This window comes from Neolamprologus multifasciatus, chromosome 1, assembly GCF_963576455.1.
Source record: "Neolamprologus multifasciatus chromosome 1, fNeoMul1.2, whole genome shotgun sequence".
Classification (NCBI taxonomy): Eukaryota; Metazoa; Chordata; class Actinopteri; order Cichliformes; family Cichlidae; genus Neolamprologus; species Neolamprologus multifasciatus.
Window position 1 is genome coordinate 39183997 of NC_140439.1, and position 15000 is coordinate 39198996.

At 44.8% G+C, this 15000-nt stretch overlaps 1 protein-coding gene across 2 annotated transcripts in view; it reads left to right on the forward strand.

Moving 5' to 3' along the window:
* dok4 (docking protein 4) overlaps positions 1–15000 on the forward strand; it is a 52143-nt gene that overhangs the window by 17516 nt on the left and 19627 nt on the right. For both annotated transcript variants that reach the window (XM_085160785.1, XM_085160776.1), the window contains exon 2: positions 4249–4579. In XM_085160785.1, the coding sequence (XP_085016911.1) occupies positions 4514–4579 (66 nt within the window). In that variant the 5' untranslated portion in view covers positions 4249–4513. The remainder of the gene's footprint in view (positions 1–4248; positions 4580–15000) is intronic.

Here is a 15000-nt window from a genome sequence, read left to right on the forward strand (position 1 = left end):
CTGTTAAGAAGCAGAAAAATCAATATTTGATGTTATTGATCCACGAGTTTCCTGGGATGTGGAATTAATCCTGGGTGGATTATCCCGGTGAAATAAAGACTTGTTTATATTATTGACAGACTTCCTCATCATTTTCATGTCGAGGTGATTAAACGCAATAAGGGGTGGGGCTACATTAGCGTTACAGCTCTCTGATGTCCACAGAGACTCTGATTGGTTTCAGTGGACTGAAGAGGAGGATGCTGAGCGTGTCGGACGGGAACGCTTCAGCTTCAGGTGGGAAGGCTGGATGGAGCGCACGCGTCTCTGTGCAGGAAGAGGCCGCGCACCGGGAACTTTCCACCGCCTGCAGATTTCATCAAATTACGATGAAAATCAGGAACAACTAAAGTTTCCAATAAAATATTGACTGTCGCAGGCTCAGGCTCAGAGAACATCTTCTTCTTCTTCTTCTTTTGTTGTTGACGTGCCTGTTAGCACCCGACCCACCAGCTCTGCATCATTACAGTTTGTGTAGATGGGACAGTTTTATTCTTTCTTTAAAACAATGAAGTGAACAAACCCGTCAAGACTCAGATCGTTCTGGTAGCAGCTCCATTTGTAGTTGTTAGGAAAAATACTTTAATGTACGTTGCATATTCATATCCAGCGTATAGGTTCTTATTGTAGAGATTGGTTGCAGGGCGGCACAGTGGCGTGGCGGTTGGCACAGTCTCCCAATCCACCAGCTGACACGATCGTTAGGATAACCCGAGACTCTGAATCAGCCTCAGGGTCTCCGAGCAAGGAGAGCGGAAAGATTGGACCCAACCCAGCAATCACACTGATGACGAGCCCGGCAACAGTACGCAGGAAAAACTCTTTTAACAGGAAGAACTGAACCAGGCTCAGGGAGGGGCGGGGCCGTCTGAGGGGAAAGAGAGCGAGCTCAGAGCTGTGATCCCTCAGACAGCGTCCACGTTCATGTTGATCGTCTTATTTGATAGTTAAAAATGATCAGAGAGCATTTAAACCACAGGAACAAGAACCAGACGCCTTAACACGCTCACAGGGTTCTTATTGTGCTTTTATCAGCTGTCCTGATGCACCTGTGTGTGTGTGTGTGTGTGTGTGTGTGTGTGTGTGTGTGTGTTTCATGCACAAATATTCTGTTTGTTTAGTGTTTAATTGTCTTTTGTGCCTGAGCCACTTTATAAAACCAACACTGCTGTAATGATAAGCCTCTCCTCCTCTGTGCCAGCCTGTGTGTGTGTGTGTGTGTGTGTGTGTGTGTGTGTGTGTGTGTGTGTGTGTGTGTGTGTGTGTGTGTGTGTGTGTATTAATGAGCCCCTTGTTAAACTTTAATGTCTCTGTTCCACTGTTGTCAGGGAGATTTACCACTGAGCCCTCTGGGAAATGTCTGCCCCACTGCTCCCAGCCTGATGGCAAACACACATTCCCACTCACAAACACAAACACACACACACACACACACAGAGTCGGGCGTGCATGCACATCAGTTTGCACATGTGCTTGAATGACTGCATACATTTGTGCTGCAGTGTATTATATTGTGTCAGCACTGAGTGAGCTGAGTGTGTCCGTGTGTGATTCTGCTGTGCTTCCCACTCGGTTTACCGCCTCAGCAGATGAAACACCCCATCGCCTCCCCGTCACCTCCTCATCGCCTCCCCGTCACCTCCTCATCGCCTCCCCGTCACCTCCTCATCGCCTCCCCGTCACCTCCTCATCGCCTCCCCATCACCTCCTCATCACCTCCCCGTCACCTCCTCATCGCCTCCCCGTCACCTCCTCATCGCCTCCCCGTCACCTCCTCATCGCCTCCCCGTCGCCTCTCCGTCACCTCCTCATCGCCTCCCCGTCACCTCCTCATCGCCTCCCCGTCACCTCCTCATCGCCTCCCCGTCGCCTCCCCGTCACCTCCTCATCGCCTCCCCGTCACCTCCTCATCGCCTCCCCGTCACCTCCTCATCGCCTCCCCGTCACCTCCTCATCGCCTCCCCGTCCCTGCGCCCGAACCATCCGCAGACCGAGCCGAGGTTTGGATGAGACCGGCTCTCCTGCATTCGTGTGAGGTCACAGGTTAATGTGAAAAACACACGGCCGTCACATCTGAAACTGGAGCACACCGTGAAGTCAGCTTGTCTTTGTCCTGAGTTGCAGGTGCCCAGTGGGCGTGGTCAGAAGCACCTGGGCACAGCGGCCCCCCACTCCATCTGCTTCCTGTGGTAGAAAGGAAGTGCATCTCTGCACATTGCCCGGCCCCACGTTATCACTCACACTCACGCTGACACGACTGACTGACACATCCTGTGTGTGAAAAAGAATAAAAACACTGAGTGAGGAGCACAGAGCTCCACAGAGCAGCTCTCAGGAATATTCATGATTGTTTTATAGCAGAGACAGCTGAGGAAACGAGACACAGGGAGAGACAACAAAGATGATCAGAGGGAGGAAGTCGAACTCAGTCAGGCAGACCACAGCTGTCCAGGTAAAACAGGATGAAGGACCCCAGCCGAGAGAAGAGACGGCAAACAGGAAGCTGCAAACACACAAACACAGAAACACTAAAGACTTCCTTTAAAACAAATGTCGCTGTCACTGTGGTGCTTTTTTGAGGTTGTGATTTTCTTTGTAGTTCTTCCTGTTTGAAAGGTTTTATTTCTGTTAGTTAGCATTAGCTATTCTTTGCTCTGATTGTATGTTTAGTTATATTTGTTTCCATGTTGTCTCAGCTCGGCGTCTCCCCGTCATGTTCATCCACGTACGCCCATCGTGTCTCCTTCCCTCTTCCCTTGTCCCCTGTGTTGTATCCTCCCTTTCTCTCTCATGCTTCCTCCCTCCTTCTGTCTTTCGTACCAAGCTTGTGTGTCCCGGTTTATATCTCTCCGTGTTTCCTGTTTTATTTTGAAAGTCTTGTGTTTTCATGTTCAGTGTGTTTAGTTTTGCTTCCCCTGTGGTGTTCATTTGTGTCAGCTGTGTTTCCACTTGTCACGTTTCCTGGTTTCATCTCATGTTTTCAAGTTTCGTTTTTTCCAGATTCATGTTCACGTTCACGTCTTTTCATGTCTAGCTTTAGCTTCACCAGTTGAGGTCATAGTTTAGTTCTTACCATTGTTTCTCCTCCCTGCATTTTTCTGACAGCCGTGATAAAGGATCGCTTTTTGTGTTTGGGTCCACAAACACAGCGGCCATCGCAGCCGTAACATGAAGTGATTAAACAGCAGCAAGAGAGCATCAGAGCTCTGCGTGCACGTTTCAGACAGCAGACAAAAAATAAAGATATGATTAGGAATAGACTGGGGTGATCGTTTTATTCTAAATTATAATATATGAAGGTTTATGTGGCTGATTGTCTTTATTGGGGCGTGTGGAGACACCCCTGTGGATTGTGGGCGGGGCTTATCTGGTATAATTAGCAGTCAGAGAGCCCTTTGGTTTGCTTCACAGCTGGCGAGCTGAAGCTTCGATAAATAAAAATATGAACTCGATTTGCTCGTCTCTGCCTGCGTGAGTCTCGCTGCTCGAGGTCATTCCTTACATACACGTTCAGTATGAGACGGAGAAAGACAGGATATGTGACATAACGAGCTCCACAAAGCCTCGTTTTACCTCAGATACATATCCAGATGTGCGTGTCAGTATGAATTGAAGAAATCAAACCCCAGATGTTTTTGAATCAGTGAGCAAATCAGAGTTGTGGGCGGCTGCAGAGAGACTCACATTTACATTAAAGCAGTGACTGTTAGCACTGAATCAGCTTCACGGGGACAAATGAAGACGAGCGAGGACGGCAGATCTGTGTTTACACGTCGCAGTGAAAATACTGTCACCTCATAACGACTGCTGAACGCAGAGCACGAGGAGGTCGGGCTGTTTGAAATGCAAATGTAGCGCGATGGGAGCCGGCTGACGAGCGGAGCTCTGATTAGAGAACGCTCAACACTCCAACCTTTTTATTTCCTGGTTTCAGCGCCGTCTAATAGAAGCTGCCTCCTCTGATTTCCTTTATGTCACCGTGCAACACACAGAAATGCAAACAATCAAACAGGGAAACTGAAATCCAAGCAGACACACGGGAAACTGTACATTCAGCACAATCCCACTGCTTCCCCTCAGAGTTCAGTGCGTGCCAGCGGCATGAATAATGCACGTTAATGTTGTGCACCTCGCTCTTCAATGAATAATGAACATATATCCATTTCTCCTCCCTCTTTCTTTCCATCTTACTGTCGGTCCATTTCTCAGAGATGCCAGCTGGAGAGATGAGCTGTCTGAGGATGAAGGAATGAGAAGGAAGGAAGACGAAAAGGAGAGGAACCTCAGCCAGAGGAGACGAGAAGGAGAGAGGAGGATGTTGGGAGTTTTGTGAAAGAGGACGGGCGAAGAAAAGGTTCAGTTTGTTTACTTTCAAGTGGAAAAGTCCAAGAAGACAGACAGACTGTCAGTGACAGAAGCTGAGCGAGTGAAGGAGGAAACATCTGGATGGTCTCCAGTGTTGCGGCCTTCAAAGATGGCCTCCAACTTCAATGACATCGTCAAGCAGGGCTACGTACGCATGCGCAGCCGCAAGCTGGGGGTGAGTGGGCGTTTCAGATTTAAACATGATCTTCAGAGGGCCGGGCCCGTGAAACTGTCAGTGTAAAGATGTTTAACTGCACATGTAATCCCTGAGCTGTCCCAATGTAGGAAGAAGAAATTTCAGCAGCACGGCTCCGTTTTTCTACTCGATAAAGAAATGAAAGAAACCTGTCAGCAAAACTACAGAAAAAGTTCTGTTGGCTCATTTTCCCTGAAAAATGTCCGCAGTAATCATTGCTGTGTTTTCTTATTTGTATTTTATAAGATGGGTGTAGTATGAACAGTGATGGGGTGGAGGTCTATAAACCTATAAGGACATATAAAATCAAAAATAGTGCTTTGATGTGGACACGATGGACGTGGCTGTGAAACTGAGACATGCTGATAAACACCTGTTTTCTCACTTCCTGTTTGTGGAGAAGTGAAGGGATTTTGTTTTTTGATGCTCACAGCTGTGAAAAACCAAATGGTCCCAAAAGAAGCTGCAGACAGCAGCAGAAGCAGAGTCCCGTCACACAGGAGTCGTTTTTGGATTTACGCTGATGTCTTAATGATGTCAGGCCACTGATGAACCTCAGCGGCCTGGTGTGAGCAGGCCTGCTGGGCTCAGCCGGAGCTTACAGGCCGTAGATGAAGTTGTGTATGGGTGTAAATACAGACCTTGCCTGAGGCTGTCGCGCTGCACTGACCATCACCTTGAATATTACTGTCCTGGAAAAGCAGCTCAGTCCAGCCTCGCTTTGTGAGTGCGTCTCCTCACAGCCGCGGGATCCAGTTTCTCGTCTCCACGTCAGCTGCACGGCGAATGCTAATTCGAGTGAGTTGCATTCAGACGGCGTAGGCGCCACAGTTCAACTCTGCACGACTTATATTATGGAACAAACGCAAATCAATTAAAGTCAGGTTCTGTTCCCCGGCTCGCTTCAAATAATGGTCGCGCTGCTATCGCCGCTCCCAGAGCTGAGTGAACAGCTCTGGGAGGGGACGCAGGAAATTCCCACTCCTGTGTGAACTCTGATATTACCCGAATAAAGTTTCACGTCCTTAAGTTTTAGCTCAGGTAATGGATTGCATATAAAGAAAAATGTGGCCTGTGGGAAATAATGCTGTTGAGTTTTATTGCCTGACCTACACCGACCGCTCTGTTTGTTCCAGAGTTTTTCTAAAGCCTTGCTCATAAATGTGAGACACAGAGAGGAACTGTGGGTGGTTTCTGCTCCTGCTGGCTCGTTCAAAATTTTTCAGTGCACAGAACAAACGCTGGGAAAGGATCACTTTGTTTCTAGGTCCGATTGAATATCAGAAAACCAGCAGCACTGCTGGACGTCATCTTAAAGTAAATTCAAAGTCAACTTTAGCACTCCCAGCATTTTATCCCGGTCTGGAATATCCAGCAACGACTGACTGGAACAACAAGTTTGGAAGATGTTTGGATTGGTTGATTTGATGCGTGGAAGCGAGAGTCTTTATTTTTCTGGATCCCTGATTTCACACGATGATGTCAGAGGTTTGTGTGGTGGTGGAGTGCGGATCTGAACACAGGGAGGCACAACGTGAACACAAAATGTACAAAATGTTCTTTGAATGAGTGAGTGGAGACAGTCCCAGGAAAACAAAGCCCAAACGGTAAAACACGAAAGCAGAAAAACAAACTAACGAGAAGCATCACAGTATTTTATATCGAACGCACCAACAAAGAAGATGAGAAACTGAAGACACAGAGATACACAAGGAACAGCACAGGTGGAGACAGCTGGAGAAACTAAACTGAAAGGGTTAACAAAATAAAACAGGAAGTGATATAACATACATAAATTCCCTTGGGATTAATAAAGTATTCTGATTCTGATATATCAGGTACACCTAACAGGGAGACAAGACTATGACTAAAACCCCTAAAGACTAAACTGAGTATAATCAAGGTCAGAACTCCAAACAAAGGAGAGGGGAACTCAGCTAAGGATGGTCCTGCTGGAGGTTTTTTGCTGTTAAAAGGGAGTTTTTCCTTCCTGCTGTGGCCAGGTTCTTCCTACTCTGATTGTTGGGGTTTACCTGTATTACTGTACGGTCTCTTTCTACTGTTAGTCGCTGTTAGCCAATGTTAGCCACTGTTAGCTGCTGTTAGCCAGTGTTAGCCACTGTTAGTCACTGTTAGCCAGTGTTAGTTACTGTTAGCCACAGTTACCCACTGTTAGTCACTGTTAGCCAGTGTTAGCCACTGTTAGTCACTCTTAGCCAGTGTTAGTCACTCTTAGCCACAGTTAGCCACTCTTAGTCACTCTTAGCCACTGTTAGCCACTCTTAGCCAGTGTTAGTCACTGTTAGCCACAGTTAGCCACTGTTAGTCACTCTTAGCCACTATTAGTCACTGTTAGCCACTGTTAGTCACTGTTAGCCAATGTTATTCACTCTTAGCCATTGTTAGCCACAGTTATCCACTGTTAGCCACTGTTAGTCACTTTTAGCCAGTGTTAGTCACTGTTAGCCACAGTTAGCCACTGTTAGTCACTCTTAGCCACTATTAGTCACTGTTAGCCACTGTTAGTCACAGTTAGCCACTGTTAGTCACTGTTAGTCACTCTTAGCCACTTTTAGCCATTGTTAGCCACTATTAGCCACAGTTAGCCACTGTTAGTCAATGTTAGTCACTCTTAGCCATTGTTAGCCACAGTTATCCACTGTTAGCCACTGTTAGTCACTGTTAGCCACTGTTAGCCAATGTTAGTCACTGTTAGCCAGTGTTAGCCACTGTTAGTCAGAGTCTTGAAATAAGGTCAGTAATGGTCTTGTTTCACGTGTGAGGCTGGGCTGAAAAATCTCACACAGCTAAAACTTGCTGCAGCAGATTCAAACCCTCCACACCGAGAGCCAAATGTGATTGAAAATAAAAGCTGAGAAACATTTTATATGTTATTATTTATGTTATGTATGAAACATTTGAGTTATTTTTATTTGTTAAATACTACAGTAACTGTTTTACTGCAAAAACCCTGTATATTTTAATGATACCTAGCCTATTTAATCCACTTTAAAAGCTCTACATTTTGAACAAATGGGAATCTGTAGTTTTGAGGATGCAGCGAATTCCCATCACTTAAACATAGAGACAAAAAACAAAAACCTAAGGCACTTTCCCAAATTCAGCAACAGTTCTACTCAGCAGCTCCACGTTTTCTCCCCGTGCGCCTGGATCGTTCCTGCCTTCAGCACCACAGGACTCGGCGAGCGACAGCTGTCTCCTCACCTGTTCCTCTCCTCCTCTTCATCAGGTCGCCTCATCACAAACTCATCATCATATCCTGTGCTAGGATTTACTTTTGTTTGTGTTTGACGAGGTTTGAGCACTCGCCACACGTGTCACAAACCTCGCCTCTGCTGACGCAGCTCCAAACACGACTCTGCTTACAATGGTCAACAGAGTGGGCGAGCACGCACGAGCCTTGATGCATTGATACAGACGTATTTCACAGGTGGAAGAAGAAGTAGTTCCTACTAATCCTTTAGACAGTCCCAATAAAATAGTTCCACTCTGTTCCTGTTAATGATTAACTGCAAATTTAACCCAGATGACTAAAATCAATATTTCCGTATCAATCCGCACACCACTGAAGTTCAGACTGTGGAGTAAACTCAGCATGCACAGACACATTTTACCTGGAGATGTACGTGAACACCTGTGTGTGTGTCTGTGTTTGTGTTTGCTATGATTTCAAACATCTGTAATCAGAAACATGAACTCAAGCCTGAAATTACATAAAATCCAAAAGTTTCGTGAACGTTTTATTGTGATTCTGTTTGACGCGCTGGTTTTGTTGCTAATCTGAACCTAGCTACAGCATTTACCCGTCCATCCATCAATGGCCTCGTGCTGACTCTGCCTAGTTTGCTGTTGGATCTGCAGCTGCAGAACCCGTGAAGCTCTGCAGGGTTCGTTTCTGCTGTTTACTTTCAGCTTTGTGAACGAAACCCACAAATGGCGCACAGCAGGAATGAACGGGCATCAGTTATGCTAATGAGCAAACGTGACAAACATGCAGCTGCTCGTTAACGAACCTGTTTGTCTGGATGAAACAAGCCTTTACAACAAGTTTAATAAAGTAATAACAGGTCATAAAACCCAGATCCTGATTTTATAGCCTCTAACGTTCAGCGGTAGCGAGGGAGCGATCTGATTGTGCGCTGGATTCAAATTGCTTTTGGGTGCACGAGGGATTTACAGGAAATGAGGCGCGCATGTAATCCAGCATCGTTTTATCTCGCCACTCTGAGTCCCAGTGACGGGAGAGGGATCACTAACAACCCTGTAGCCACGCCCTCTTTACGAACCGTGTGAATCGCAGTTTCTGTGACCTTCTGACTTTTTCTGTAGCGCCATCATCTGGTCATATTTAGCCTTTCCTGTGACACTGTTTAAAAGCAGGAAGATGAATGTTCTCGGATTTTCTGACTAACTGAAACAGAAGCAGCGCTCTGGTATCAAAAAGACAGTCGGTGCAGATTATTTCCCTCTGAGGTCTGTGTGTCGTCTCCCACTTTGCTTCAGCTGCTCAGACTCTGACTGCTTTCTGTCCTTCATCATGAAGATGAGGGATGGAGCTCTAATCGTCGTGGGCTTTTGTTCTTTTCCCCTCTTTTATAAATGCGGTTAATCACTTGGAGGAGTTCTGGGACTTCTGAAATCTGAAAAAGAAATGATTGGTCCATGAAGCGAGTGATGAATTGAGGGATCTAAAGTGGTTTTGATTGGCCCGGTCGTTTTATCTGGAAATAATTCATGTAATGGTTCCAGCTGGAAGGCAGACCTACTTATCCACAGCAGAATTCCTTCTCCGTTTCGCTCTCTTTGGGAATCTTTCTGTGTTTGCTTTGAACACTATCTCATGTCGTATTTTTGCCCGGGCGTCTCTGACTGCCCTGCCATTTAATTGCTCTCCGTCTTCGCCTTCTCCCTGTGCGGCGTTCTGCCCTCAGTGCTGATTCTGCACAGCTCTTCCTTTTCTGTCTCGTTATCTGCATCCTTCCTCGGCGTTCCCGTGCGCCATCCACCCCTCTCCCTCTGTGTTTTTGCCCTTTTAAATTTGCTTCCTTATTCCAGCTCAGTTTTGCTGGCGGCCTTGCCCTTCGTCGTCCTGTGCAGCGCTCTGGCAGATATGAAGAGGCTTTGCAGCAGCAGAGGGATCAGAGATGATGTTAAGGCCGCATTTCTTTGTGGATTTGTGGGTTGTTATTGAACATGAACACCGAGGAGTTCCCAAACCAGCTGACTGGACTCGGTGCACTTTGTGTCCGATTTTCTCCTCCTGGATAAATCGGATTTGTGACTTTGATTGATTGATTGGTGATTTATTTCAAACATTAAACAATATACAGGAACATTTAGAAAAGAAAATAAGACTATACAAAAAAATCAATACATTTCAATATAGCTCTGATTCATTTACATGTTGAAAGGGAAGAAGTAAACACTTATTGATCCCACCCCTTTGCCATAAATTATCAGTTAATATTTAGTTGCTTCCTTACTGATATCATTTGTAATAAAAACAGTGAACAGATTTCTGATATCCTATAATATCACGTCATGATTTTTTTTAAATAGAGACATTCACTTAATTTCAATATTTTCCTTTTCTTTATAGTTCGAGAAGATCATATTTTTATAACTCTTTTTGAACAGTTTTGTGTTTGGACGTTGCTTTAACTCCATATTCAGACTGTTCCACAGTTTCACTCCATGAACAGAAACACAAAAGCCTTTTCTTGTAGTACGGATGTTCCCTGTTTTGAAGTTACAAAACCCTTAAATTATAACTTCCTTCTTTCAAAAAAAACATACTCTGAATATTTCCTGGCACTTCTTTATTTTTTGCTTTGAAGAGAATTTGTGCTGTTTGGAATTTCACTCGATCGTCAATTTTCAATATTTCCGACAGCAAAAATAATGAGTTTGTACGTTCCCTAGAGAATATGAAGTGATGTTTGTCAAATACCTGTTTTGCCTTGTTTAGTGTTGCAATGCTTCGTGTTACGTTGGCATGAATATATCTTACGTGAGCTCTCAGTTAAGTTTTTCATCTGTTATTACCCCCAGAAATTTATTTTCACTGACTCTTTCAATATCAACACCATTTATTTGAATCTCAGCATTTGTATTTAAACTATTTCCAAATAACATAAGTTTAGATTTATTCAAATTTAATGATAATTTGTTTTTATCGAGCCAGAACTTCACTTTACTTATTTCACATCCTCCAATAAATTCTGCAGATCATCACCAGAGCAGAAGATGTTTGTATCGTCAGCAAAGAGAAACATTTTTAATGCTTTGGACACTTTACAGATGTCGTTAATGTACAAGTTGAAGAATTTTGGACCCAAAACTGACCCTTGGGGTACACCACAAGCACTGTGCATACATAAGGAGCAACAACCATTTAATTTCACAAACTGCTTCCTGTCACCTAAATAACTCCGGATCTAAAGCGACCCCTCTGACACCATAACGTTCCAGTTTTCTTATTAATATATCCTGATCTATAGTCAAATGTCTTTGTCAAGTCTATGAATAACCCAGACACATGTTGCTTTTTGTCTGTGGTATTTGTGATGTAATCTATTGAATCTAATAGTGTCAGTGATGTTGATCTGCTTGATCTGAACCCGTACTGACTCTCAGTGAGTCGTTTATGCTTATCTATTAATTTTTCCAGTCGGTTTTTAAACCGTTTTTCAAGAATTTTTGAGAATTGAGGCAGTAAAGAGACCGGCCTGGAGTTTGTGAAATGGTGTTTGTTTCCAGATTTGTATAGAAGTTTAGCTATTTTCATTCTGTCTGGAAATCGACCAGTTTGAAATGATAAATCACAGATGTGTGTAAACGGTTTTATAACAGCCTCAATGACTCTTTTAACCACCATCATATCAATATCATTACAATCCAAACATTTCTGATTTTTACATTTTTGACAGTTTCAAAACTTCATTTTCATCAGCGGCTGTGAGAAACATAATATAATATAATATAATATAATATAATATAATATAATATAATATGAATTTCTGTCTATCAGTGTATCTGGTTTGTCCTGTGCTTTCCCAGGATCAGCGACTGTTTTTGCTAAATTTGGTCCAGCAAAATAATTCATCGAGACTGTTTGTCACAGCATCCATGTTCTTCATGGTCATTACAAATGAAATACTTGTAGTTCTTTTGTTCAGCCCCACGTATAACACTGTTCAGTATTTCCCATAATCTTTTATTATTATTTCTATTTATATCTAATTGCTTCATATAGTTTTCCTTTTTACTAAATCTAAGTATATTAATTAACCTATTTTTATATCTTTTGAATCTGATTTCAGCATCTTTAGTTCTCGTTCTTAAGAACTCTCTGTATAGAGCATTTTGCAGACCTTTTGTTATCCATAGACAGTCCATATATTTATGTTTCCTACTATACTGCTTTATTGGACAGTTGTATGTAAATATCGTAAGGAATTCCTTATTAACGTCCTGCTCCTGATACACTTCACCCCAGTTCTTTTTCCTTATGTTGAGCTGCTTAAAGAGAAGCTCGGCCACCTCGTTTAAGCACCGCCGTCTTCTCGCACCCGAAACCTGCACGCTCATACGACAGCAACGTGTCAATCACACTGTAGCCACGCCCCAAACTCCTCCCCCTCTCCCGTGTCCTTTCTGATTAAACGGGCCACGATGTGTTTTATTCAATAAGACTTGAAACCTGCAGCTGAGATGAAAAACTCGGAGCTCAGGTGAGCAGGACGTTTCTATCCAATCAGACGTCATTTTAAAATGATGTCACCAGTCTCTGGTTCATGTGTCATCACCTGACATGAGACTGACTGCAGGTGATTGTCAGCTCGGTGCAGATACTGAAGGCCAGCATGGAGAAACCCCGAGTTTCCCCCTGTTAGCGCGTCAGAAGCCTCACATCTGAAGCTTTTGGCGAGCGAGCGTCTCTGCGAGCGACCTCAGAGTTGCAGAGAGACGAATAGGAACGGAGGTGAACGGCAGTTTGTCTGAGTCTCTGCGTCTTCGGGGCACAGAGGAATGGCACAGCTGAGGTCCTCCTCAAGGCCGGATAGATGGACTGCCAAAGTCACGCTTCATTTATCTCAAGAGGAACAACAAAGCCAGAAGGAAAAGCGCCGCCACGCAGCGCCGCCACGCTGACCTCAGCTGTGTGTGAGTCTCCTCTTTGTTTCCTGCCTTAGCATTCCCACCGCCCTCACTGGATAATGAACTACAGTATTGATGAGATTGGTATTGATCAGCCTCCAGGCACAGAGCGTCCCACACACGCCCCTGTCAAACCGCCTCCCGCTGATTAATCATGACGTCGATGCGTTCAGATTGCTAATGAGCTCCACGTCTCGAAACACATGTGAGATGTTCCCCATCTGTCTGCGTGCTTAGTTCTGCCTTTTGGGTGCAGCGATACAAATGCTCGTCTCGTTTTTTTCCACTTCCTCTCAGCTGTAAAATACATTTCCCATCCTTCAGCTGCGTCCTGGCGCCTTGGATGCTTTCCAAACTTTGAGATTGGAAGGCCGAGCGCGCCTCAGAGGAGACGAGTGTGTTTGACTCCTGCACAGGTTCATGTGTGCAGATGCTGCGCTGCAGCCAGCGAGCACAAAGTTACCAACACATCTGTCCAACAGCGACGGTCCAGACCGAACCACCCCGTGTGGTTCTGAGACGCAGCGTTCGAGGATGTGCTCGGGCTCCAGACTCCAGGAAACGATTTATTGAAAATGAATATTTCTCTGAGTTCTCGTTGCTTTTGGACTCTGTGTGGATTTCTTTATTAATGGTTCATGTTTAAACTTCCTCCTGCAAAACCCCGTCCTGCTCTTTGACTCAGTGGATTTCTGCGTAACATCTTTTCTTTGTGTTTTGTGTCGCCTCCCTTTTGGCCTCCTGTCTGCGTGGACACAGGACCGCTTCAGAGCCTTAGTTTCAATAAATACGTCATCACAAACTAAATTATGGCAGAACTGGTGAGAGAAAAACCTTTTTTATTAAATGTATTAAATTATTCAATATTATTTGATAGAAAAAGCAACTTAATTAAGTTTCCTGAAATAATAAATCATGTTAATATTCTTTATGTTAATAAAAGGAAGTTCTAGAGGGAACGTTTTACTCCGGTACTTTATTCCTGGAGTCTCCGGGGATGAGATGAAGGTGAAGCGTCGTAGTTAATGAGGCCGACGGAGCACAAACTGGTTTGTTGAGGCTGTGCGTTCAGCTCAGGAACAAAGAGCTCACGTTTGGATCGAGCAGGAGAAAAAAAAGATGTTGGGCACTCATCACCAGATTAAAAAAACAAGCTGAATTATTCATGTGGGTTTATTGAAGGAGAGGGATGGATATGAACGCCCTGAAGGCCCTCAGACTCTCCCACAGATGGAATTAAATGTGAGGCTGCCCGAGGCCAGATTAAACTTATAGACACGACACATGAGAAGGTGATAGGTGAGCTCATTTGCAGGATATATATCCCCTCAGACGCCGGCTGTGATCTCTGCTTATCCAGCACGCCGCGCTCAGACGCGTTTAAGACCAAAGACGAGTTTCATCTCTGCGCCAAGCCGGAGATGCAGCAGAATCCCTTCAGCTGTCTGCACATGCTCAGAACGGACCATCTAATGGTTTCCTCGTCCTGCATCGGCTGAAACGATGTCAGCAAACACAACATGAGAAGTGGCTTTGAGGCCCAGCCCCACATGTTATCACATGACTATTCAATTCAACTTTATTTACACAGCGCCAAATCACAACAACAGTCGCCTCAAGGTGCTTTATATTGTAAGCTAGACCCTACAATACAACAGAGAAAAGCCCAACTATCATATGACCCCCTGTGAGCAGCACTTTGGTGACAGTGGGAAGGAAAAACTCCCTTTTAACAGGAAGAACCAGGCTCAGGGAGGGGCGGGGCCATTTAAACAGCTTCCTGCAGACACCTGCTCAGCACTAGTCCAGTGTTCAGTTCTGGTCTCAGGCTGATGAGGAGGAGGGGTTTCCATATGTCTGACTCCTGCTGACCAATCATGTTTGAGCAGGTTGCAGGTAAACGGTCCACCTGGCTGTTTGCACAAATTCTGTCTGAGTGCCTGATTGTGATCTGCAGCTAGCCTGGAGGTTTGAGGGCTGTTCCTCTCAGAGGCTGAAGCTGCACTCGTGCTAACACGCTGCTGTCTGCAGAGACGGATTAATGAAATTCAGCCAACACAGAGATGCATCTGCATGCAGTCCTCCGACAGGCTAACAGCTCGCCACCTGTGCTTCAACGCTGCACGCAGGTCGAATGCTGATCAGCTGAAAGTTTAAAGAGAAGAAGGGAGCAGCAGAGTTCAAGCAGAAGATCAAGGAAGGCAGAAATAAAACGTGGA